Source organism: Podarcis filfolensis (assembly GCF_964270895.1).
Source record: "Podarcis filfolensis genome assembly, chromosome: 12".
NCBI lineage: Eukaryota > Metazoa > Chordata > Lepidosauria > Squamata > Lacertidae > Podarcis > Podarcis filfolensis.
This window is the reverse complement of record NC_139614.1, coordinates 6189996-6217051: the sequence shown is the minus strand read 5'-3', so window position 1 is coordinate 6217051 and position 27056 is coordinate 6189996. Positions and strand designations below refer to the sequence as shown.

The following is a 27056-nucleotide window of genomic DNA, read 5'->3' as shown; positions in this document are numbered from 1 at the left end:
ACAACCTACTTAAAATGTATATAGGAAGTGCAGTGTAAGCGATAGAAGTCAATCAATGAAATTTTATTATTATTTACATACCGAGATATTTGTAGAATAAATTTGGAAGAAATTCTTCCAATTTTTCTTCTTCTTCCAATTTTTCTTCTTATTTTTTCTTTTTATTTTTCTTTTCTTCCTTTTTTCTTTTTTGTTCTTTTTTTCATGTATATGTGCTTATTTGAAGTGTATATGTGGGTACGTATTTGCAGTGTTTTGCTTATATTTTGTAACAATTATGTTAAATAATTTATTTTTTAAAAAAAACAAAAGACAAGGATCAGGCAAATTTGTAGGGGGTGAATACATTTTGATTAACTGTGAGAGCAAAACGGAGCTTCTAGGTTCAAAACGGTAGACCTATTAATACCTGACTTTCAGGATAAATCACAGGGCTTGTTTTGCCCTCTGCACGTCTTGCTTGTGAACTTCCCAGAAGCACCTGGTTAGCCAAGGTTGACAAAGAAACGCTTCACCACTTTGCTCCTCTGGCTGATCTAGCAAGGCAGCTCTTCAAGCAAACATAGCAGTCAAGGAGCTGCCTTTCAGATGTAAATAGAGCAACTCCCACCTCACGCTGTTGGTTCTTGCATGCAGCATTCTGGTATGATAGCTGGGTTCTCAGCCAAGAACCTGCTTACGCATGCTGTATCAGAGCAGTCAAAGTCAGCTGTGTCCAGTGAAGTAGCGTAAGCTCTTGCAGATCATTCTTTTGCAAGATAGATGGGGATTTAATGACTGTGTGGGACTGCACCGTTGTAAATGGCTGACTAGCATGCCATATAAGGGTTTTCAAACTTTCAGGATCTACTTTTACTTGGTTTTAAAATGACTTCTTTTGTTGTTTTTTCTCTTCTAGCATCAAGCTTTTGGCTGTGCAGGAGCTGGTTGACAGAGATGCCCTGGAAAAGGTATTTTCACCTGTTTGTAGAGCTTGCACACATCTTTTCAAGCACAACTCTTCTTTTAGCTATAGGATTCCCTGTTTACTGCGATTCATATAGTATGGATCCAGTTCACTTCATACTACAAATTGCACCAGATATAACGCTAGTAAGGATGGACTGTAGCGATCTTTGGGCTCTTCTCTTTTGTGCAACCGTGAGAAGGAGTTTGGTCATTTTCATTTCTGTTTTAGATTTGCAGCAGCTTGCGACGTTGTCTGAACCTGAACAAACTAGTTCATCTTAACTGTGGTTAGTGGAAACCGGCCAACTATGGTTTATGAAGCTGGCTTGTTTCAACAGACCATGGTTAAGATTAGCCACAGTTTAAGTTTCAGATAACATGTTACATTCATAGTATTGTAGAGTTGGAAGGGACCACAAGGGTCATCTAGTCCAACCCCCTCTAATGCAGGAATCTTTTGCCCAACGTGGGGCTCGAATCCATGAACCTGAGATTAAGAGTCTCAGGCTCTACCAACCGAGCTATCCCAGCTGTTAAACTGTAGTTAATCTAAATTTCTAATCTCCTTCTGATAGCTGTGCCAGATGGGAGGAGACAGTGCACAACCTCAAGGCTTGTTGAGACTTATTATTGTAGTGCTAAGCCATGGTTTAGCATGACACCTAAATGCAGGAAATTTGGTTCATTCTTATGCCCCGGCCCAGTATACCTGAAGGAGTGTCTCCACCCCCGTTGTTCTGCCCGGACACTGAGGTCCAGCGCCGAGGGCCTTCTGGTGGTTCCCTCGCTGCGAGAAGACAAGTTACAGGGAACCAGGCAGAGGGCCTTCTTGGTAGTGGCACCTGCCCTGTGAAACGCCCTCCTACCAGATGTCTAAGAGAACAACAACTACCAGACTTTTACAAGACATCTGAAGGCAGCTTTTAATGTGTAATAGACTATTGTATTTTAATATTTTGTTGGAAGCTGCCCAGAGTGGCTGGGGAAACCCAGCCAGTTGGGCAGGGTATAAATATATTATTATTATTATTATTACTATTACTATTACTATTATTATTATTATTATTATTATTATTTGCTCTAAGGCAGCGTGTTAAAGAGTAAGAGTCTTCTGCTCTTTTTTCTCTTAGCATTCTCTGGACTGCAATTATTAACCACATGACTATGTACTGTTCATACGAGTTTTCAACATGCTCACAGAATCTTTGACAATGCTGCACAGCAAACCACTTTTGAAAGTGAGCTGAGTTTCAGAGCTTGCAATATGACTGTGTTTGTGCGTTTGAGAGAGAGACACAGACAGACAGACAGACAGAGGGATAAACTCTTGTGGCTTTTCAGAAGGGGGGTGGGACTTTAAAAAATCCCCGCTGGGTGCATGTAACCCTTTGGGCATGCCTAAAGTAATTCTTTGGATCCCTCTTCAGATGCTACAGTGCAAAAACTAGCTTTTCTCGAAGCTTCCTGATTTTTGCAGCTTTCTGCATTGTTGTGGGAAATGTCCCACAATTGCCTTGGGTCATAGGATGCCATCCAGCCAGTCCTACTCTTCTGTAGCAGACCACCCCCCATTTTCATGTTTTCTTTTAAAAGTGTCTATCAACATATCATGGCAAGTGACCATCTCAGTCCTCATTTGGCTGTGGCTGCTGTTGTTTAGAGTGCAAGGAGGGTGGATTCTCATGAGTTTTCGGTTGACAAAATGTTGTATTTCTGCAAACATGGTTGTTCCTCTGAGCATACTACTATCTCCCTTTCTCCCTCCCCACCTTTGTGGCCTCTTTTTTTGGATGCCTTCCTGTTCACCACCGGAGTTCACTAGAAGAAGGAGTGGCATGAAAATGTATATTCGTTTATATACGAACTGGGGTGTGCGCGCGGGTCTTTTGCAAAGTTTCGAAAACTTATTTTGTATCGTTTGGCTGGCTTTCTGCCCTTCGCCTAACAAAATATAGACATGTGAAAACAAGTTTAGGATGGATGGATTTTGCAGCTTCCTCGCTCTGAGAGAACATTTCTTTCTCCCATGTCTGGCATGGAACATAACAGATTCGACAAATGCGCTCTCAGTGGCTTTCTTGTCCCCTCGGCACATCAACTTCCATACATTTCAGCCAGATCAGTGTTTCATCGTGATTAAACCCATTGTTATCTTTGTTATTCCTAAATCACTTTCACAGCAAAGCAGACTGTTCATGCGACGACTGTTAAGCAGAAGAGAGAGCTATACCCTGCTCAAATAACACTCCTCCTTTCTACGGACTCAAAAGTGCCAAAGCCCTGGCAGTTCTTTGAGAGAACGTGTAACTTTTTCTGCACACGCAGCATGCTTGTGTGTAACGTATATATTCATGCACAGATAAATAACTTTGGGAAAGGGAACTGGTGCATAGCAAGGCTTTATTGCCACAATAATTGATTTTTTTGCGGCTTTTCTTTAAAACTTAAATGCACTGTACTTTTCTGTGTATAAGACGTCCCCCCATGAAATTTCAGGAAATGGGGGGAGATGGCACAAAGTTGTTGAGCTTCTTTTGGGAAGGATTGCTCAGAGTTTTTGAGCTTTGGGGGGGGTGCCCAAAATTTCTCACCTGCACGTGTCGACCAGTCAACATCAACCATTGACGCAGCAACCAATGACACGCACAGTAGCCACTGCCAGCCGCAGCAGCAACCAATCAAACGTCCACCTTATGCACTACCCATGTATAAGACGATCCCCACTTTTTAGCATGATTTTAAAAGATAATAACATAGTTTTATACACGGAAAAGTATGGTAGGTATGAGTTAGCATCTCCTAGCCACAGAAGCCTTCTCCATTCAACCCCACCTCTGCTTTTAAGTGCTTCCCCCACCCCCCCCCAAGTGATCACTGTCTTCTCTTTGGTCTTCCAACGACTCCTTTTTCTAAGAGTTCATCAAGGCTAAATGGAATCAGAGCCAGCTGGAGCTATCGACTCACATAGCCAAATCTGGACTTGGACTGCATACACTCTATACTTTTAAAGCACATCTGAAGCATGCTCTTCCCCTCAAAGAATTCTGGGCACTGTAGTTTTCCCTTCACAGAGTTACAGTGAACCAGCAACCCTCTGCAAAGTACAGTGCCCATAATTCGTTAAGGGAAGCAATGTGCTTCCGGTGTTATTTAAAGGTATAATGCATACACAGCCTTGGAAAGTATGTCCTCCCAGTTCATCGCCCCTGAGGTCAGTGGCTGGAACTGACAACAACATTTGCCGAAGCAAACAGGCAGAAGAAGCCAATAGTTGTAACTGCTTTGGAGAGCCATTGCCTGTCTGTCAGCCAGTTGTCCCAGCAGCACCTTTTACAGGAGCCTGACAATTTTTCTCCTTTATTGTGGGTGTTTCTGACCAAGCGGGTTTCACCGAGCGAGGCTGAATCATGTGTCTCAGGCTTAACCAACTGGTGAATGCCAAATGCAAAAAAGCAAGAAAGATATGAAGCGGAATCACAGTTGGCCGGAGAGCTCAAGTTGACTCGTTGCGTTAGGTTTCACTCACCTCACTGTGAGGGAAATTATACTGAAACTTTCATTTGTCGGAAGCAATTCTCAGTGATACTTCCAGTCTAGGTTTTTCCTTTTTCCAGCCTTGTTTTGTGACCATCTTTCACTCAGGAAGAACAAAATGACTGATTAGGCAGCTTCTCAGTCTTCTTCCTATATATATTATATTTATAATGCAGACAGGGTATGTCGTGAAGAGAGAGCTTAGGGACAAGCCTAGGTTTGGACCATACGCTAAGCAAAAACGTGGCTTAGCTTGGTGCAGGGTGGCAGTAAAAAGGACCCAGGAAGAGCGAAGAAGCTGCAAGCTCTTCACCACAGTACAGTTGCACCCTCCTGGTAAACAATGGTTTGGCTTACTGTGTCATGCCAACCAGAGGAGAAGTACTTTTTGCACGTAATCTTGCAGCGTTGTGTTGTATTGAATGACCTTAAGTTCTAGTCTTATTGTTGTAAACAATAAAAATCTTCCCTTTTTCCCTTATCCAACAGCCCGTATAGAGTCCTTACGTGAGTTCCCTATTGGTAGGAGAAAATAACAGAGGCCAACCAGAGAATATTGAGAAGCAAAGCAGCTAGTAAGCCTGATCTTTATTGATCTGTTGCAACAGGGTGCTCTCCTCACATGCAGGAAAGGAGGAGGACCTCGAACCATGGCGCGCAAGGCCCTATATAGACATTTTAAATTCCCTGCCCTGGAGCTCAAGACCCACCCCTCCATACATTATACATATATCACAGAAGGGGTGTAACCCAAGACCACCCCCCAGATACATCATACCTACATCACAGAAAGGGCAGTCTACAACAGAAATCTGAGTGCGTTGTTTATCTCCTGTCTGGCAGGTTATCTGATAATGCCTTATCTGATTGCCTTTCCTGGTAGTCTTTTCCTGGTAGTCTGTCACCCTTTGAAATGGTGATTACTAAATTCCTGTAACAATGAAGGTTTTTTCCCTCCCTCCTTGCAGAGAAACTTTTGGTCAGCTTGGGAGTCAAAATGGTTTCAGGACTATCTTCCTGTGCTGCTTCAGACATGTGGTTTATATATTTATGTACATGTTTGCCTGGTACGGTGGACCCGGGTGGCGCTGTGGGTTAAACCACAGAGCCTAGGACTTGCCGATCAGAAGGTCGGCGGTTCGAATTCCCACGACGGGGTGAGCTCCCGTTGCTCGGTCCCTGCTCCTGCCCACCTAGCAGTTCGAAAGCATGTCGAAGTGCAAGTAGATAAATAGGTACCGCTCTGGCGGGAAGGTAAACGGTGTTTCCGTGCGCTGCTCTCGTTTGTCAGAAGCCGCTTAGTCATGCTGGCCACATGACCTGGAAGCTGTTCGCCGGCTCCCTCGGCCAATAAAGTGAGATGAGCGCCGCAACCCCAGAGTCTGCCACGACTGGACCTAATGGTCAGGGGTCCCTTTACCTTTACCTTTGCTTGGTACATTTATGAACATGTAATATATATCTAAGACTTTAAAATTCTTATTACATTATGAACAAGGGAGAAAATTTTCTTTCCATCCACTTTCCCCATACCATGTGGGAAAAAATTGCACTTCTGCAATTTCCTGACCTGTTCACCATTTTTTCTAAACTAAAAGGCTCCGAGTATAGTAACTACGCAACATAGCTTGTCCCTAGTTCAGCTGAGATGTTAAAGAGTTGAACTTCCAACTTGTTCTTAAGCAGATGACTGGCATTAGCTCTGGAATCCTTCCTCTTGTACCTATCTGATAAAGAGCGTGAGTTTTCCTGCAGAAATTACAGAACAAATTTTTAAAAATTGCAGTACATGAGAAAAACTTCAAAGTTTGCAAACATTGCAAATGCTCTCGTCAGCCTTGTGTAATTCACTTAGCTTGCATGTTCCGTCTAGCCAAGATTAATTGTTTAGTCATCCAGCCAAAACTAACCGAATGAGTACACATTGTCTTTGATTTCTGCAATTTGCTGGTTTATCAAAGTTGAAGCGAATTGAAATTAATTAAACCCAGTTGACCCGAGGAAATTGCATCGTTGCAAATGCCTACATAAATCTCCCACTTTTAATTTAAGGCTTGAACCTCAAGACGTGTACAAGCAAATAAAGAGTAAAGTCAGGTCATATTGACCTTCACTGCACCGGGCATGACAAATGCGAGGATATTATAAGAGGAGTGCCATTGTGTGATATCAAGAGAAAACATAGCCATCTCTAGGCTCTTGTGTATCTAGCAGTGAAAGATCTTTCTTTAATGACTTTCGATGGTTGATGGCTATAAAATAGCAAAGGCGTTTGACCTGCTTGGGTAAGAACTGGCGAAGAACACTTTGGCATTTGGAATATAGCCAGCCAAGAAAACAAAAGTCTGTGCTTTCCAGCTGACTAGGAAAAAGCCATCTTGGGGTGGAGAAAGGACCATCAGCTTTTTCCTTTTCTGAGGACTGCTTTAATAGTCTAGATAGGACTAATCAATATTTTACTCTCCGGATCCAATGGGCTCCATCTCAGACTCAGGTAGCCTGGCTAATAATCAGGGAGGGTGAGATTTGCCATCCAACCAGGGCACCACATTGGCTGCGTCTGGTCTAAGTGGTCAAAGTCTTGTCCATCTAGCCCCTTATTGTCTACCCTGCCTGGCAGTGACCTTCCAGGGTCTCGGGCAGAAAGGTGTTTGGCATCACCTGCAACCCAATCCTTTCAGCTGGAGTTGAACACGAGGCCTTTGGCATGCCAGCCAACCACACAGCTAAGGTTCCTTTTGTCGCGCTTTCTCTATCCTGGCCTCTGACAATAAGAACATCCTATTAAAAATTTCCCTAACAGGGTATTTGAAAAGGAGTTTTCTTTGCTGCTAAGAAACAGCTATCAAAGTCTCTTTTGATATTGTCTGACAGAAATAGATGTTCTTTTCTGGATCCGTCGATTCATCTTTCGTTCTCCATTCATTGCGAGGAAACCGGTCTCCTTTTTTTCAAAAGTGCCAGCCTGTTCTTCAGACCAGTGTCTTTGGATGTGTAGCCCGCAGGTGTGCTTCATAGTAGTGACAGATGGCTTGAGAGAGAGAAAAAGCAGTCAAATGTCTCTTGGTTTGTATTCTGGGTTGCTCATTCAGGCACCTGCACTATAAAGATAAGGACATTCTCTTTTCCCATTTACAACGGAGCTGCCTTATCTCAAATATGTTTCTTTTGTTCTGTGCGCCATAAAACCATTAAATATTAGAGGGGTGATGAGTGGCACCCCTGGTGAATGCGTGTTACCTTGAGTGTGTGGCTGAAGGAGTTTGGGGGCGACAGAATAAAAGACTTGCTCTTAACTTTTAATCTTCTACCTGGCTGTCAACTCCCCTCGTCTCTAGGCATTCCACACTATTGAGTTCTTATGGGTCTCATTCGTAGCAAGAATACTAATTGCAAAAAAACCTGGAAAAGTGAAACAGTACCAACGAAAAAAGAGTGGCAAGAAAGATTATTTGATTACTTTGAGTTGGCAAAAATGACGGATGCAGTTACGGGACAGTCTAAACAAACATTTCAAAAAGAGATTGTTAAAAAAAAAGCGCCCTCAAATTAAAACCTGGACTTGCTTCGAATAATCTTTGCAAAACAAATTACGGTTTACAAATACAACATACGGAGAAGGGTGGAAAAGACGAAATGAGAAAGAAACAGTTTATCAAGTTTAAAATCAGACCCGCATTGAGGAGGGAGGAAGTCTTATTAGAATAGAATAAGAATTAAAGATTGGATAACGTAAGTCCGTGTGCAGATACTTGCGGATTTATGGATATATGTTTGTCATTTGTTTTGTGTTTTCTTTCGTAGTTTGTTTTCTAAGTGCCGTGTGTTTGTGCTGTAATAATAAGCTGTTAAAAAGCATTTACAATAAATGAATGAATGAGTTCCTAGGGGGCTGTTTTGATTCCCTGCTCCCCGCAGCTTCCTTTGCCATGTTTTTTTTTGGGGGGGGGGGCTATTTCTACAAACTTTGAGGTTCCCCTGAATCTGCCAATGCTGCATGTGCAGGAGTGCTACAGATTTCACTTTGTAACAGCCAACAGTCTCTCCTGAAGTTCAGAAATGTGTCAGCGATGCTGAGCTGAACTGCTGCTGAGTTTAACTCCCACGGATGGCTAGCATTGCCTCACAGAGTTCAGGATGTGCCAATATGTGTCCCTGTATCATTTTTCCAAGATGTTTTATTTTATTTTATTTTTGGAGCCATTAACATTAGCACTGCGTGTCAATTATGGGATAGGACAGAACAGACAACGCATCTTGGGGGCAGGAACATGTTTTCCTTTCTTGTGTCTTGTGTAAAGCACACTGTACATTAATGACAATATTCCAGTAATCAATCCTCAACTTGGCTTGGATCCTTACTTTCCTCCCACCAACAAAACACAGTTCATGAAACTGCTCTTTTCAGCCTTTCTTTCTCTTTGCTCTGCGGTCTCCTTGAAAATCGGCTTCTGAAAGTTGGGGGGCCCTTGGGAATGGGGTAGAATATGCTGTGGGAGGGGCTCCAGGTGAAGGCAGGAGTTGGTGGAAATCCCCCCCCCTTTACGTGAATAAAGGAGCAATTTAGGATCCAGGTCTATATTTTTTATTGGTAGCTTTTGGTTCAGACTTAAGAAGAGAGGTGACTTTGGTTTATGTTGCCAGAAATGGGTGCTAGAAATATGGTGGCTAACATTTAGCACTGACTTCTCCTGACTTAACTGAGAATCCCATTTTTGAGCCCAGTCAGCAATACGCAATATGCTAGCAGCCAGCTCTTTTTAAAAAGGGTCGGGTGGGATGTTCAGAGAGCATGAGCCTGGAATTACGTTCCAAGCAAAGAAGAATGGCTGAATAAATTATGTGAATACTTGGAATTAGCAAAGCTGACTGATTTGATAAGACAAAAACCAAAAAAATATAATCCAGAAACAATACGGGGGAAAATACAGAATAACAGATACATATTTGCTTAAAATGTATATAGGAAGTGCAGTGTAAGCGATGGAAGTCAATCAGTGAAATTTTATTATTGAGATTTGTAGAATAAATTTGGAAGAAATTCTTCCAATTTTTCTTCTTCCAATTTTTCTTCTTATTTTTTCTTTTTCTTTTCTTTCTTTTTTCTTTTTTGTTCTTTTTTATATATGTGTGCTTATCTGAAAAATATATGTATGTATGTATTTGTATATATTTTGCTTGTATTTTGTAATAATTATGTTAAATAAAATTTAATTTAAAAAGAAAGAGAGAGAGAGAGAGTGTGTGAGAGCGCATGAGCCTCGACTGAAACACTAGGGAGACTAGCCAGCTCCCCTTCCTATGGAGAGGGCATTCATTTTCATTTTTATTTTTATTTTAAATAACAGACGCTTTATTCTTCGGCTTGTTCTGACTGTGGAGGTCACCTCACAATCCTCAGTCTGGCATTCTACCTGGCATAAAGCAGTGCCGCTTCACTGAAAAACTGTAGAGTTGCCTTTGCTGCTTTATTCTTCTCCCCAGTGTTTTGAATTTTGCTGAATCGGGGTTTTTTTATTAAAAAAAAACCCCGACGCTGATGCTCTTGCTGTGAAGCCTTTCTTCCTTCCCCGCTTCCCTGTAGCTTTTCTTACATCTATTTGTTTTCCTTAAACGGTTTGGCCTCCTGTTAATTTGCAAATCAAGGCAATTTTAAAGGCTTTCCGTTTGCTTTCAACGTGAAGGTCTGCAATGCCGAACGTAAGATAGCAACACTGAAAAAATTGCGCACGGAGAAAAGGGATGTGAGCCAGCTAAAAAATGAAGCTTTTGGGAATATTCTTCACCAGGTAGCCTGGGTTAATCCTCTCCTCTCTCACAAGATAGGTATCCCCATATGTAATGGCTGTTATTTGTTTGCTTGGTCCCTTTATAGTTTTGCATGGAGTTGAACCAGCCAACCCTGCCAAACATCCGGAAATGGAAGGGCCCTCGAGGATGCTGGAAGACAGCGGTTTCTGAGAAGCCCTCAGGCCAGCCTCACAAGGTACCGTATTTTTCGCTCCATAAGGCGCACCGGACCATAAGGCGAACCTAGCTTTTAGAGGGGGAAATCAAGAAAAAAAATATTCCCCCCCCCCCAGCCCCAAAGAGCAGCGGACAGGCTGTGCGCAGCCTGTCCACTTCTCCCAGAGCTTCTCGGGGCTGCCGGGGGAAGCCCGGGTCCCCCCCCCCCAGCCCCAAAGAGCAAAGAAACCAAGACAGCCAGCGGGATCCATCCCGCTAGCTGTCTTGACTTGTGTCTTGGTGGCTATCCCTGAAGCCTTCGGAGCGCAGCGTGAGTTCCCGCTGAGCTCTGCAGGCTTTGGGTTCCTTTCGCTGAAGCCGGGAGAGCAAGACTCTCCTGGCTTCAGCGAAAGGAACCCAAAGCCTGCGGAGTGCAGCGGGAACTCACGCTGCGCTCCGAAGGCTTAAGGCGGCTGTCCCTGAAGCCTGGAGAACGAGAGGGGTCGGTGCGCACTGACCCCTCTCGCTCTCCAGGCTTCAGCGAAAGCAACACTAAGCCTCCGGAGCGCGGAGGGAGCGCTCCCTCTGCGCTTTGGAGGCTTCGTGTTGCTACCGCTGAAGCCAAGGATCCTGCATTCGCTCCATAGGACGCACACACATTTCCCCTTAATTTTTGGAGGGGAAAAAGTGCATCCTATAGGGCGAAAAATACGGTACTCTAGTCTGCATGCCATGACCTTTCCACAACATTGTGTTTTTGTCCAGCTGAGGACATAGCTACCCCTTGTTTTGAGCAAAAAGCTTCTATGGTTTTTGTTTTTGCCAAGGACTGCATTTCAGTTCTGCTTTGAGCTGACTACTCATAACTGGCTTTTCTCCTGGACCTTGTTATTGATTTTGGAAATGCTTATTTCTGTCCGACTGCAGCAAGTTTTGTGCCAGGAAAGCAAAGAGTTTTATTGTCGATGCATTTTAAATATAAAACGTATTTGTGCGTATAATGTCCCTGCTAGCCACAAACCCAGACAGTATATTTATTTGTTTATGGGTTTCGAAACGACTAATCTAGTGGCTCACTGACAATGTGAAAACAACTATTAAAAAGTACCTGCACATAAGAGGATATCCTGTTGAATTGTAAATATAACATAAATATGTGGTATCCTTCTGGAGATGGTAATAAAAGCATACATTTACACACACAAAAACCCCCAACACCCTGATCACAGTTGTATGCACTCTCCTACTCAGAGTTGACCCATTGAGGTTAATAGATACAGCTAATGTAAGTCCATAAATTTAAATGGGTCTACTAAGAGTAGATGGGACGTGGGTGGCGCTGTGGGTTAAACCACAGAGCCTAGGACTTGCCGATCAGAAGGTCGGCGGTTCGAATCCCCATAACGGGGTGAGCTCCCGTTGCTCGGTCCCTGCTCCTGCCAACCTAGCAGTTCGAAAGCACATCAAAGTGCAAGTAGATAAATAGGTACCGCTCCGGCGGGAAGGTAAACAGCATTTCTGTGCGCTGCTCTGGTTCGCCAGAAGCGGCTTAGTCATGCTGGCCACATGACCCAGAAGCTGTACACCGGCTCCCTCGGCCAATAAAGCGAGATGAGCACCGCAACCCCAGAGTCGGCCACGACTGGACCTAATGGTCTGGGGTACCTTCACCTTTACCTTTACCTTACTAAGAGTAGATACCACCCACACTCATACAAATTCAGTACATGGATTCAGCTATGGATGCCCAACTAATCCTTGCTGTCAATTCAGTTCATTTTTGGAAACTCATTGTTAAGTGGGCTGAGGGGAAAGGAAAGAATCAGAGTGTGAGTGGATCTATATATTTTTGAATATCGGATTGTCTTTGCCTCTCAGTGCGTCGAATATTCTGGCTTCCTGTGGGACACAACAGCAGGGATTGAACTGAAGAATGCCATCTCCCACGAGAATCCCCCCACCAATGGCAATGGGAGGCAGACGTATCCTCACCCTTACGTTGCACATTTCAAGGTAACAGTGCGCAAGAGTTCTTGAGTGAAAGAAATCGAGAGCATGGGCATGTTCTCAGCTGTATTACATCCTCGAGGGAGGAATTCAAGGGCCATGCTTGGTCAAAGGTCTGTCAACGCAAGCCAAGGGCTTGAGGCAAAACAGGAAGTGCCATCACTCTTGCATCCCTTACCTGGGTTGCGCCATGGCGGCAGGCTCCATTGAGATCTCACGTGATTTCTGTGAGACCTCACAAGAGCTCGCCAGAAATCGGTGCCAATGCTGGAGAATGGAGATCATTATTAGTATACCGTATACCTCGGTTTAAAAACAGTCCTGTTTAAGAAAGATTCGGTTCACAAATTCCGCAAAACCAGAAATAGTGTCCTGGTTTGAGAACTTTACCTCGGTCTAAGAACAGAATTGAATGATGGAAGGGCACCAGTGGTGCAAGGCCTCAGTAGGGAAGGCGCACCTTGGTTTAAGAACAGTTTCAGTTTAAGAACGGACTTCCGGAGCGGATTAAGTTCATAAACCGAGGTACCACTGTATATCATTTCTCATATATGTACAAACAGAACAACTGTTATGTACTGAAATTCTCACCCTGGGCCAGCAGGGGGGTACTGTAGATAGTTTTCACTCAGGTCCACATATGCAAATAAGGGATTGAAAGTGATGTTCAGTGATTGGATAGTTACAGAAAGTTGTTACAGTTGCATTGTACTGGAGCTCTATATAAGCAGGCTGGCTGAACCCTTCAGTTCAGTTCTGTTCTGGCCTGTGAATAAACAAGAGCTGTTTGAAGAATTGCTGTGTCGTCTGATATGTTCACCCACAACTTAACAACAACCATTTACTTTTGATTGTTTAATAATACACTTGTCTCTTTGTACATATGGCATGGTCATTTTGATAGTAACTGCTGACGGGTGAATGTGAATAAGGGAATGTTTTTTAAAGGTGCTGTGTTTGAAGTTTGGCATTGATGTCTGAGGGCGTCTTTCTTAAGGGAACAAATCTGGGTTATTCAAATGTGTGTGCATGTCATAACTGGGCACAAAAAGCTGTTTTCTTGAAACTTAGATGACAGAGTTTTGTGGCTGCCAACACTTTTGTCGTGTTTCCTTCAATACATTTTATGTAGTAAGCGACAAATAAATGTAATTAATACTAACACATTGCTTGCACCTGTCCAGGTCGGACTGAATGACCTAACGCTGGTTAACCTTCATCTGACTCCTTTGCCCTCAGTGGGAGAAAATGCTGTGAAAAACCACGATAGTCATAAATTAGCAGCCTTTGCACAGACGCTGCAGGAAACACTGAAAGGTAAGGCCATGTTTTTCTTCAGCGTCAAGCAGTTTGCTTAAAAACAATAAAAACTAGCAGATGGGACTCTTCATCTACTTAAGCTGCAATCTGCACACACTTACCTGTTAAGTGGGATTTATTTTTGAATAGATATGCACAGAATTGCACTGTTTATTTTCAAAAGCTGTGTCAATTCTCAGCAGTTTCATATGCCCCAATAGTTCCTTGGCGAGGGGTGCTTCTTTGACACAAGGCCCTTTAGAAGTTGCCCATTTGCAGGCTGGATCCAAACAGCCCCTGCAATCAGCCGTTTTACCTTTTGCAGGCTAGATTTGTAGGGAATACCTAAAGGTAAAGGTAAAGGGACCCCTGACAGTTAAGTCCAGTCGCGAACGACTCTGGGGTTGCAGCGCTCATCTTGCTTTACTGGCCGAGGGAGCCGGCGTTTGTCCACTTCCGTAAACAGTTTTTCGGGTCATATGGCCAGCATGACTAAGCCGCTTCTGGTGAACCAGAGCAGCGTACGGAAATGCTGTTTACCTTCCCGCTGGAGTGGTACCTATTTATCTACTTGCACTTTGACGTGCTTTCGAACTGCTAGGTTGGCAGGAGCTGGGACCAAACAATAGGAACTCACCCCGTCACGGGGACTTGAACCGCCAACCTTCCGATCGGCAAACCCAAGCGGCACAGTGGTTTAAACCACAGCGCCACCCGCGTCCCTGGGAATGCCTGGGAGATGACATTTTGGCATCATCAGAAGACCTACTTCAAGTAGACTGGTATCCAATTTAAAAAGCCAGTCAATGAATCACATACATTTTAGTCAGTTCATTGATTAAATGTGCATGAAATTTGAATATGGGAAGGAACAGTTGTTCAAAAAAAAAAATAGTTGTATTCCTTTTTAGATGGCAAACCCATGTGTCTTAGGAGGCATCATTTTAAAAATAGCATCCCCCCGGTGTTAGGGAAAAGATAGAATGGTATTTCAAAATGGTGCTTGTCAATGACAGTTTTGATAAGCAATTGCATTTAAACTATTCCTTTTTTTTTTACCTTAAATCTGCTAAGTTAGATGTAGTTAGCTTCTGGGAAACCATCCCTTTTTCACCTTAGTTAATGTAGCCCTTGGGCCTCTGTTGGGAGACAGGACTGGCCAGCACTATTTGTTTACTGTTTAACAAAGGCCAAAAATGTTGGATGACTTAGCTCCATTTTCCAAGGTCAGCAGCTTAAAATATTCTGAATCAACACCCATCTCCAGTTTCAGAAGAGGTGTGTGAAGAGTACAGCTAACAAATACTCAACTTGTCATTTTTGTTTTGAGTTACGAGGCATCAGCTGTGTTTTGCTGGATTTGATTACCCTTTTGTGAGATTTTTTTAGCGGGGAGGGGAAGCATAGAAAGTTCTGCAGATCTGATTTGGACTCAGCAATACTTTGAAAGACTGGAGCTGAAGTCAAGTATGCTGTGTCACAATTTAATTAGTGCCTACCTCCATTGGTGTTGTTTTGTGTGTTTTTTTAACATTTATTTTAAAGTTGGAACACAGCTTCCAGAATTGTTTTTCTCTTCTCCATTAGGCAAGTATTGATTTCTTTCTGGTTCAAATGGAGTTGAAAATAGTAATGTCCTTTCTGTTAAATGGAAGCATTCTCAGCAACATTCTGAGGTCTGTGAGGTTTTCAACGTTGTCCAAAGTGTATTTACTCAGAAGAAAGTTGCACTGATTTCAGCGGCGCTTAGTGCAATGGTGGTTGCAAAGTTGCATTTTCAAGTTCTCATCCCCCACCCAAGAGCCGGAGTCAAATTTATTTGTATTCCACAGACCTTCAGTTTCCAAAAGCAAAATGTTTGATTCCATACAGTGAGGGCAATTTATAAAAAGTGCAGTGTAGTAACACGCCTGGGACAATTTCTAACTCTTCACTATAACACGGACATACCCGTTTCAGATCTGGAATGCGGTTAAATCTTGAAATTAAATAAAATTATTTAAATAGCTGAGGGGAGAACACTGAAACGAGTTAGCGTAAATGCTTTCCTGTTTTCACATTTCCGGTGGTTGCTCCCAATTTCATGGCTGCTCCCCACCATGGACGTAGCCAGGATTTGGGGGGGGGGGCAAAAGATGTTCAGCATTTTTTAGGCAATCAAAGTTGTTGAGCTTTTCTTGGGAAATCACAGGTAAAAGTACACTGTCAATAGGACATTGCGGAGAGCAGGCGCCTGCTGGGGGTGGTGATCCAGAACCTCTGATAATTTAGCACTTTCAATGCTTTTCAATAATATTTGTGGATCGGGGGGGCAGCTACTCCCTGCACCCCCCCTTGGGCCCTTGCCCCCCACCCCCTGCTATTCTGGCTAATTTCTAAATATTCCACCCATCTGATTGGATCACATAATACGTTTATGCACCACAAAGCCACCTCTCCTTCTGTCAGCCAGCTGTATCAATTTGGCCACACTGGCTGTTACTAAGAGCCAGCCCAGAGCTGATCAAATATGATGGAGCTGATCCCAATCAGTGACCAGAGAAGAGGAACCACATCTTTTTTTCTAATCTGATTAGTCTCCTACAATGTCGAAGAACTCTGTATTTCACCCACCTCCAAGTCCAATGAAGGCAAGCCTTACTCTGAGACCCCATTTGTAGGGGAGCATCAAGAACTTCAACGGTCTAATCCAGGCATAGGCAAACTCTGCCCTCCAGATGTTTTGGGACTACAACTCCCATCATCCCTGACCACTGGTCCTGTTAGCTAGGGATGATGGGAGTTGTAGTCCCCAAACATCTGGAGGGCCGAGTTTGCCTATGCCTGGTCTCATCTGACAGCCCAGAGAGATGGGATCTCTTTTTGGGGGGCCCAAGGATGACGTGGTACCTTGGAAAACAAATACTTTATGTTGCTTGATTATTTCCACACACGTTACATGCCTCATGTTGGATGTGGAGTTGCTATTGTCAAATGGTGTGCATGGTTAGAGTTAGGAGGAGCAGAACTTTTAAAGGGGGTGGTACTTAAGGGACGCGGGTGGCGCTGTGGGTTAAACCACAGAGCCTAGGACTTGCTGATCAGAAGGTTGGCGGTTCGAATCCCCGCGATGGGGTGAGCTCCCATTGCTTGGTCCCTGCTCCTGCCAACCTAGCAGTTCGAAAGCACGTCAAAGTGCATGTAGATAAATAGGTACCGCTCCGGCGGGAAGGTAAACGGCGTTTCCGTGCACTGCTCTGGTTTGCCAGAAGCGGCTTAGTCATGCTGGCCACATGACCCGGAAGCTGTACGCCTGCTCCCTCGGCCAATAAAGCGAGATGAGCGCCGCAACCCCATGGGACCTAATGGTCAGGGGTCCCTTTACCTTTACTTATGGCAACAATGTACCAGCAGCTCCCCCCCCCCAAATGTTTAAAGTGTGACACTTACTGTAACAAATTAATGCTGAGTCCCAACACTTTTTTCTCTTTAAAACAATAAAAAAAAAACGACTGAGGAGGAGCCAACCTAAGATGAAATGATGGGTGCCCTATAGACTGTGAGGGTGAAAAGGCAATGGGTGCATATCGTTTGAAAACCGCTATGTGCCTTCGCTTTCATTTAACATCTTTGTGATATTTACAAGACTCTGTGTTGTGACAATAGGATATTTACCAGACCATGTGATATTGACAAAACTCTTACCTGCTGGTCCTTAGTCAAATACTGATTTCTTTTTTCTTAGTTCCCCCCCCTCCGCCCCCTGGCTTCCCCCATTGGTCTTACTTTGTAGTAGAATAATTTTGGATGGATATTTACGTTGGAAGATTAGACTACAGAAGCCCAACCATATTGGAAAGCACAGTTAAATCCCATGTGGCAATCGCATACCTGTCAGAAATAAAACGAGCGGCGTCGTAATGCCTTTGTAGCAAGTATAGCGTGAGCACACTTGGAATACAGTGGACGGTTCCAGCCACTGTGTCTCAGAAATGATATTTAGAGCTGGAAAAGGTCCAGGAAAGGATAACCAAAAGGAGTGCAGTGTAAGGCTATCCGTGGCTTGTAGTTATGACTGTGTACTGTCTGCAGGAACAGAGGTGGGATGCAGAGAGGGGAGTTGTTCTACTGTTTCTGGACTTCTCGTGGACATTTCATTGGCTGCTGTGGGCAGAGGGATGCAAGTCTGGGGCATAGCTGTCAACCGTCCCTTATTTGCTGGGAAACTCCCTTAGCCCAGCGCCGTGTCCCACTGCTGTCCCTTATTGACGATGTCCCTTACATTTCCCGGGTTTCATGCTCGCCCGGCTCGGGAGGGAAGCAGCGGCTCAGGGTCCTCCGCTGCAAGAGAGAGAGAGTGCGCGCACGAGCTGCCGCATCTCCGTCTCTCCCTTTTCCCCCTCAGGGGCGCGTCATAAGGAGACGGGTGGCGGCGGGTGGGCAGGCAGGCAGCCCCTCTCTTGCGAGACTTCCTGGGGAAGCCGGAGACGGAAGCGGCGGCGGCTGAGGAGGCGGCCTGAGGGAGGAGGACGAGGAGGGGATGGGGAGGGAGACAGAAGGGTGGCGCTTCAGCGGCCGCGGCGGCGCTGCAACCACTTCATTTTTTTAAAAAAAGATGTTTATTGGAGTTTTACAAAGACATAAATTTAAAAGATCATATAAAAAGAAAGAAATACAATAAAAGAAACATAGAAAAATACATAAAATAAGAAAAGGAAAATAAAAACAAATCCATTTTTGTCACCCTAACTCATTATCTTATTTCCCTGGCCTCCTCACACCTCCCTTTTTGTATTCCCATTTAAATAATCAAATCAGCAAATCCTTACCCTCTTTCGTTTATCTTAACTCTATATCTTAACATATTATAACTCTATATTTTCATCCATTTATCAATTCGTTTTTGCATATTCTTATTAACTTTGTTGCTAATGCCACTTATTTTCAATCCAACATCATTTTAACATTCATTAATTTTACAATGTTTCTGAAGATAGTCTTTAAATTTCAACCAGGCGCCGCAACCACTTCATGCTGGGCTCGCGGGCGGCGTGGGCGAGAGTCTCTCTGCCTCCCTCCCTCTCTCTCAGGCGGGGAAGGGCTGATGGAACTCCTCGCGCCAGGACCACGGCAGCCCCGACGTGCTGCTTAGCATACCCTCCAACCAGTGGAGCATCTTAATGTAGTGATTTCCCCCTCTGCATCCCTTTCATAACTCTATTTTTATAAATATTTTGTTCATCCATAGTTCAAATTTTTACTACAAGTTTTCTGTCAATCCTACCAATGTATGTAACTCTTTACAATAGCTTTTCAACTAAATTATAACCTTTCCCCATTCTTTATTAAAGAGGTCCTCTTCCTGGTTTCTAATTCTGCCTGTAAGCTTTGCCATCTCGACGTCGTTCAACAGTTTTGTCTGCCCCTCTTCTTTGGTGGGAGTTGTAGACCCTTAGGATCATCTAGTCCAACCCCCTGCAGAACACAGTCAGTGGCAGCCAAAGCAGTATGGCTCCATCAGTGCCAGATTTCTGTATAAGCTAAGCAAAATCCCTTATTTTGGCTGCTGATCCCTTATTTTCGAGGCTGCTGGTCCCTTATTTTCAAATCTGTAAGTTGACAGCTATGGCCTGGGTTTAGGTTTGGTTACATTCAGCAGGGATTTTTGTACATTCTTCTTATTTCGCAGCGTGCACCCCATGCACATAGAGAGGTGTGTTTTGCCACCTGTAGAAATCTGAATAGGGTTTGCATGCTTCCCGCCTGCACAGAAATGCAATCAGGGTAGGTAGTTTTTGCATTTGAAGCAGCTCTGCTATGTTGCAATGGCAAGGCTGTGCTCTTGGAATACTAGATAGTGCTGTTGAGTAGGAGCACCCTCTGCTGGCTGAAACCCTGCATAGCAGCAGAAACGTAGGCAGCTGCCTTGAACTGAGCTCAGTATGTCCTGGCTTCTCTGACTGGCAGCAGGTGGCTGCAGAAACAGGCTGGCAGCCGTCTTTCCCCTGCCCTATGGGGAGATGCTAGAGCTTGAATCAGGCGCATTCTGTGTGCAAAGCAGCTGTTCTCAGCGCTGAGCTACAGTCCTTCATCCTAACTCCCCCTGCAGCCTTATGAATCAACAGGAGATATTCTAAAAATATATCCTGCTCAAAAAGTAATAAATTTCCTCCGAAACAGGCACCTAATAGTCTTTGCCACCTGGTATCATGTGAGCAGAAGTCACTATTTGCATTGCGTGGGTGCATTTCACCCACAGTATTACGGATGTACAGTATTACGGATTCTTAGCATGTTAATTAGGGACGTTCATTGAATTTTGAGGCTCTGGTTTTTGTCAGCACGGCATCCTTATTGAACATGTCGTTTGGAGTTGTCTGGGAGCTGAGCATGAGGCTCTATCTTGCCAGGCAGAAGGCCAGCGCTGTCAACTCCCAGAACAAATGAAGAAACTCGGAGGGGGAAAAGAGGGTTGGCAACAGATTATACGGAAAGATCAAATTTAAACAAAGCAGGCTCACTTAGAATTCAGCCGCAGTGTTGCAGCTGGAGGAACGGAGTTATACACAGAAATTTAGCAAAGATATATCCTGTCGAAATCTAAAGGCAAAATAAGTATAAAATGATATACCAAAGGTGTTTAGTTATAGGAAGCTTACAAATATTTATGACAACATTGTTTTAAGCATTGAGGAAGTAGCTACTAGAAAGTTGACTCTTAAACATCTTCAGTGGGTGGTGGTCCTTCAGAGGGAATTTTTAAAAATCTGTGTTCTCTATATGGTCACATGGGACACCATAAATTGAAACAGGAGAGTTGAGCCACAGAGGCTGCAATCCAATACCCACCTTCCAGGGACGTAAAGCTTAATGGGACTTACTTTTGAGTAGATTGCACTGTTAGGATGACGTGTGTGTGTGTCTGTGTGTGTGTGTGTGTGTGTGTGTCTGTCTGTCTGTCTGTCTGTCTGTCTGTCTTAAAAATTCAGGGGCTTGTTGGGCAATTGATCAACTGACATACAGTATTTCAGCAGATCTTTGTCAAGAGCTATTTGGATACATGGCTTCAGCTAACTATGGTGTGTGTACACCGTACATCCCAAAGAATCATGGGGACTATAGTGCTGGGGATTGTAGTCCCATAAGGCAAACTACAGTTCCCATGCTTGGGGGGGGGTCATGTATGGTGTGTTTGCGGCCTGTGTAACTTGGAACAAGAATGGAAGTCCCACAGTTTTTATATTCTTAGAGGTTTGGTTCTTTAGTGATGAGACCTGTCAAACCAATCTAAAAGTTGGGAAAGGGAAGCTTATTGTTCTTTTATAGCATTGTAGATGGTTAAAGGTCTACATAAAATTGGTTCTTGATGAAGTCTTGGAGCAACCACATACCCTCCCAACATTTTTCTGATGAAAATAAGGATGTCCTGTTCAATTATTATTATTATTATTATTATTATTATTATTATTATTATTATTTTACTATTTATACCCCACCCAACTGACTAGCTTGCCCCAGCCACTCTGGGGTGCTTCCAGCACATATAAAGACATAATGAAACATTAAACGTTTTTTTAAAAGCTTCCCTTTACAGGGCTGCCTTTAGGTGGCTCAGGGGTCAGATAACTCCATACCCTCCAACATTTCTCCAATGAAAATAGGGACGTCCTAAGGAAAAGTGGGACATTCCAGGATCAAATCAGAAACCAGGACGGCTCCTGTAATTTTGTGACTGTCCCTGGAAAATAGGGACACTTGGGAGGTCTGCAACCACTGTAGATGTGAACGCCCCACTGAAGCAGGGCCTTCAGAGTAGCTGCCCCTGTTCTGTGGAGCAGCATTGCTGTCAGGATGTCACAGGTGCCCAATATCTGTACTTTCCAGAAAGGACATTTTTGCTCCCACAGGCTTTCCCAGGTGGACAAATAGGCCTCTGCCATGAGTGTCCACAGTGTCTTCGTTTTGAAATCCACCTTCTGTTACTTTTTGCGCTGTCATTAACTGCTTCTTGGCTGTTTTTCATTATATTTGGTACATCGCCTTCAGACCTACGTGGAATATGATTAATACGTAACAACGGCAAGGTCAAGAGGTCTTGCTGGGGGGAAAGGTGGATTTTGTGGAGAGATCTGATGGATGAGTTGATGGCCTCACACCCACAGTCACAGAAGAAGTTTCATGCTCAGGGGAGCAACATGAAAAAAGGGGCAGAGTTGGAGAGACCTTTGAGCAGTTGAGGGTGGAAGAATAAGAGAATGGGAGGGTATTTTGTGGGCCAGGCGTGGGAAATCGGTTGGACTCCAGCAGACCCAACCAGCATTGCCCAGTGGTCAGGGCTGGTGGAAGTTCAGCAGCACCCAGAAGGCCACAACCTCCCCACTCCAGAGATCGAGCAACCCTTAACAGAGTTTGAGAAATAAAGGTCCTGCTCCACAATCCTATCACTTAACTCTTCCTGTATTTATTTTTGCTCTCCGCACTCCTAGGAGAAAAAGACATGATCATTTTAGGCGACTTCAGTCAAGCCCCCGACAGTAGCGACCACGACCTCTTGAGGAGGGAGAAGTTCCATCCCCTGGTCCCCGCCAGCACATTTACAAACATCAGCACAAAGAACCCTCAGGGCTCCAAGTCCGTGGATAACATCTGGATCAGCCGCAGCTTGAAAAAGGTTTTCACTGGTAAGGCTTCGTTTTGGGAGGAAGTTAAAAATATCAAGACAAAAAAAAATTTTTCCTTCCAGTAGCACCTTAAAGACCAACTAAGTTAGTTCTTGGTATGAGCTTTCGTGTGCATGCACACTTCTTCAGATACACTGAAACAGAAGTTGCCAGATCCTTCTATAGGATCTGATATAGGATTTGATATAGGATTCTATAGGATTCTATAGGATTTGATATAGAAGGATCTGGCAACTTCTGTTTCAGTGTATCTGAAGAAGTGTGCATGCACACGAAAGCTCATACCAAGAACTAACTTAGTTGGTCTTTAAGGTGCTACTGGAAGGAAAAAAATTTTTTTGTTTTGACTATGGCAGACCAACACGGCTACCTATCTGTAACTAAAATATCAAGCTTTGATTACTATTTTTTAATACCTTATTGTGTATGACAATGGTTGGATTGATAGCCAAAAGGTTGTATGTGACTTGTTAAGTGGCAAATTTCATGTCGACTTCTCCTAGCCTATTTTACACTTTACAAGCGACATACACAATGTTCATTATTGGTGTATGTTCACAGAGTTTGATCTGTGTTTGTTGGAGTAAACATATGAAGCAGAGATGTGTCTCTTTTTAAAAATAGCGTGCACACAACTGGGATCTGAAATTCATCGCAGCTCCTCTGGGTCTGTTTCTACATATTTTGCCATGTTTGCAGATCCACATCTCTCCTTCTTAGTTTACACGTTTACCTTTGTCAAGACTTCCTTCAGGGTCACGAAGATTAGAAATGTAGCTTTTAAGTGTGCCTAGAAATGTGCTATTTCCTCTTGATTTTTAAAGAAATGCATTAGTTGCCTTTAGGAGATGCCTTTATAGGCAGAAGAAACAGTGATACACTCATTTTTGGGGGTTGGTTTTTTATTTTCTATCACTTTATGATCTTCTTCTGGATGCATGAGCAGTTTTCATGAGTCTCCTCATGGTCCTCCAAGGAACTAATTAGGTGCAAAGCCATTAGATGCTCCTAAAAGATATTCACTCAAAGGTCAACATTCATATTCCAGACCCTTTGCTTTGTGCCATTGGTGGTTTCCGCCAAGTATTCACTCCCATCTTTCTCCTCTGTAAACTATTCTTTACACAGGTCATTGGGCAGTTGTGAGAGAAGGTCTTACGAACCCCTGGATTCCTGATAACTGGTCGTGGGGTGGAGTTGCATCAAGTCACTGCCCTGTGCTAGCTGAATTTTACACCGAGAGGGACTGGAACAGAAAGGAGATAACACGGAACGGAAATGGCGTGATAGTGGAATGCAGCGACTCAAATGCTAAACATGAGCGATGATGAAAGAAAATGCAAACCACGCCCTTCCCTAGAAGGGATGGTCAGAAGATCCCTTTGCTCAAGGCCTGACAGTGAACCGGAACTGCCTTTTTTCTCATTTAAAAAGAATCAGCTTCTGCTTTTAACATCTCCCTTTTCCATTCCCACCTCTGTGTCCCTTAATGGATGTTTTAGGGTATCCCATCTTTTGTGTTTTGTGGCTTTTTACCGGGACTTGGTGGACACGGATGTGCTTGGATACCTGACAACTCCAAATAAAATGCACTTTTTAATACTGTACAGTCATGATCTCCCTCTCTGATTTCTAATGAAATGTCACACAATAACAGACAAAGAGAAGCCCATGAAAGGGCAGATTAATTTATAGCATATGTATAGCATATGTAGTATATTTCAGTGATAAACAGAGTAGTGAATACTGTCTGTTTGCTATCCTATCACTTACAGTAGGAATTGTGGCAGCATACTGAACATGTGTTGGGAGTATTCACAAAATAGGAAACACACAGGTCTGCAGCTTGGCTTAAGCAATTGCTCTAAAAACTTGTTCCATCTACATGCGAAACTGAAACCTGAATAACTGTTATCTATCCAGTCAAGCCCTCCAGAGCAGGCACCCCCAGACTCAGCCCTCCAGATGTTTTGGGACTACAATTTCCATCATCCCTGACCGCTGGTCCTGTTAGCTAGGGATGATGGGAGTTGTAGTCTAAAAACATCTGGAGGGCCGAGTCTGGGGATGCCTGCTCCAGAGCATGTATGGCATTGTAAGGAAAAGGATAAACTTTCACCAATGAACTTAGGCTTTCATAAGAGCTACTTCATATATTCCAATTCTCATCTGCAAGCTGTATTTTATATAGCTGAAACTATAACATTTGAAAAATACCTGCATGTTTCAAAAGTATTGATCTCTGCATAAATATACTAGTCCAGAATTATTCCTGTAGCCTTCTTTGGTGATCACTCGTAGCCTTCCATAAACACAGTTTATAAACACAAGATTAAAATGGTCTAAATGGAAAGGGCCCATTTGGAGGAAGCTTCACTTATTTGAACTCCAGAGTTTTCCTAAGTTTCATATTGGAAACTTTGGTCTTTGGTTCTTCTACAGCATGTTTTACTGATGGGAAAAAATGGCCCTGAGTGTTCTCTAGCATGATCTCAGCCCTCTGAAGTTTCTTTCCTAATCAAGCTCACAAGAGCCATTCCTGATCTGCTTATTATAGGAAGCAAGTGAAGACTTGTTAGAAAATAAGTATTTGCCCTATGGTTTTTACTGTGTGTTACTGAAATGTTCTTCTGACTTCATATTTCACTTCACGGAATATCACTGTTCTTCTAGAAACATAGCTGATAAATTTTAAAAGCAAAATAACTAAATATATTTTGGATACGCATGCGCTTCAGATGTCCATCAGTGGCAGGTATGCAAAAATGGTCTGTAAGGAGTAGCTGTTAAAACTGTAATTTGAAAAAGTTTAACCCATGAGCCTGCTGAGCAGAATACAGCCTTGTGTTTAGATCTGTAGACTAATAACAAACCCATACACCAAGATAAGATTTTTCCATTTTCGTAAAACGGAAGCTTTTCTAGCAAAGTAACTTGGAGACATATGAGAGACTTTCCTTCCTAAATTACTAAGGTAAAGGACCCCTGGACGGTTAAGTCCAATCAAAGGCGACTATGGAGTGCGGTGCTCATTTCGCTTTTCAGGCCGAGGGAGCCAGCCTTTGTCCACAGACAACTTTCCGAGTCATGTGGCCAGCATGACTGAATCCGCTTCTGGCACAACGGAACACCGTGACGGAAACCAGAGCGCATGGAAACACCATTTACCTTCCTGCCACAGCGGTACCTATTTATCTACTTGCACTGGCGTGCTTTCGAGCTGCTAGGTTGGCAGAAGCTGGGACAGAGCAATGGGAGCTCACCCCGTTGCGGGGATTCGAACCGCCGACCTTCCGAACAGCAAGCTCAAGAGGCTCAGTGGTTTAGACCACAGCTCACGATATCCTTCTGGCATCTTTTCACTGATGAATTCTGCATGTAACTCCTGTGATAGTTCGTCGACACCAGTATATGAAGACACATAAAGACAGCTCTTTTAAGGTAGATCAAGCATATGCTAACTCAGCCCTCCAGATGTTTTGGGACTACAACTCCCATCATCCCTAGCTAACAGGACCAGTGGTCAGGGATGATGGGAATTGTAGTCTCAAAGACATCTGGAGGGCCGAGTTTGCCTATGCCTGAGGTAGATCAATGGCTGAGATACTGGCTTGATGCTGATGGTGCCCTGCTGTAGTTTTTTGTTTTTCTTAGGCAGTTGCCCTAAAGAAAAAATCCAAAGAAAAAAAGTGCCTTGCCTCATGCAGGTAGGGATGTGAACTCCTGGCTTGGAAGGTGAAACTTCCATGTCTAACAGTTATAAGGTGTGGTAAATAATGTATTGGTACCACTGATGTATGGTTTAGGTTTAAGTCTTTCATGTTTATCTTTCTTCAGGAAGTATCTTATCTATCAGATAAATCCACAAAGCACACAGCTACACACCAGCCCTAGGACTGTGACTCAAAAGGACTAAACTGATTTAAATCCTTATACTTTGTGTTAACTATTTGAGAGTCATGAGCACTGCCCACTATTTAGTAACGGATCTAATAGAAAGAATCTTTTTGGCATTCAGCTAACTTATTTATTTCAGTGTATCCAGCTACCACAGCTTGATTGATGGATACAATTCAACTGGATTATGTCGTGATTCTGGGTGATTCTCCAGATAAATAAATAAAGTGCTTCTGCCAAGGTTTGATTTGCTCGTAAGCATTAAAATTTGAATGGCCGAAAAGTTGAGCCCTAAACTGTTCACTTGGGCACTAACAATCTGTTAGGCATTAACCACGTGTTAATCCAGTAACAAGCTTATCTGAGAGTTTCAGTGCCTCCCAAAATTCTGAAAGGCAAAGGTGTCTTGGGAAGATTATGTCTACTATAGGATGCTTAGATGTGTTCGTCTCTAGATTAAAAAGTAAAACGAGATGGTTCAGAGCAGGGGTCAGCAAACTTTTTTCAGAAGGGGGCTGGTCCACTGTCCCTCAGACCTTGTGGGGGGCCAGACTATATATTTTTTTTGGGGGGGGGAACAAATTCCTATGCCCCACAAATAACCCAGAGATCCATTTTAAATAAAAGGACACATTCTACTCAAGTAAAAACATGCTAATTCCCGAACACTAGTTAAGAAAGTAAAATATCTGGGGGTTAATATGACAGCTAAGAACCTAAACTGATTTAAAGATAACTATGAGAAATGTTGGGCAGAAGTGAAAA

At 43.5% G+C, this 27056-nt stretch overlaps 1 protein-coding gene across 1 annotated transcript in view; it reads left to right on the top strand.

Moving 5' to 3' along the window:
- Nucleotides 1-24001, top strand: part of EEPD1 (endonuclease/exonuclease/phosphatase family domain containing 1) — a 62786-nt gene extending 38785 nt beyond the window's left edge. The window contains exons 2-7 of the mRNA XM_083578074.1: nt 899-950; nt 10358-10468; nt 12307-12441; nt 13620-13752; nt 22200-22394; nt 23523-24001. Coding sequence (XP_083434200.1) covers nt 899-950; nt 10358-10468; nt 12307-12441; nt 13620-13752; nt 22200-22394; nt 23523-23722 — 826 coding nt within the window. The 3' untranslated portion in view covers nt 23723-24001. The remainder of the gene's footprint in view (nt 1-898; nt 951-10357; nt 10469-12306; nt 12442-13619; nt 13753-22199; nt 22395-23522) is intronic.
- Nucleotides 24002-27056: the final 3055 nt, after the last annotated feature.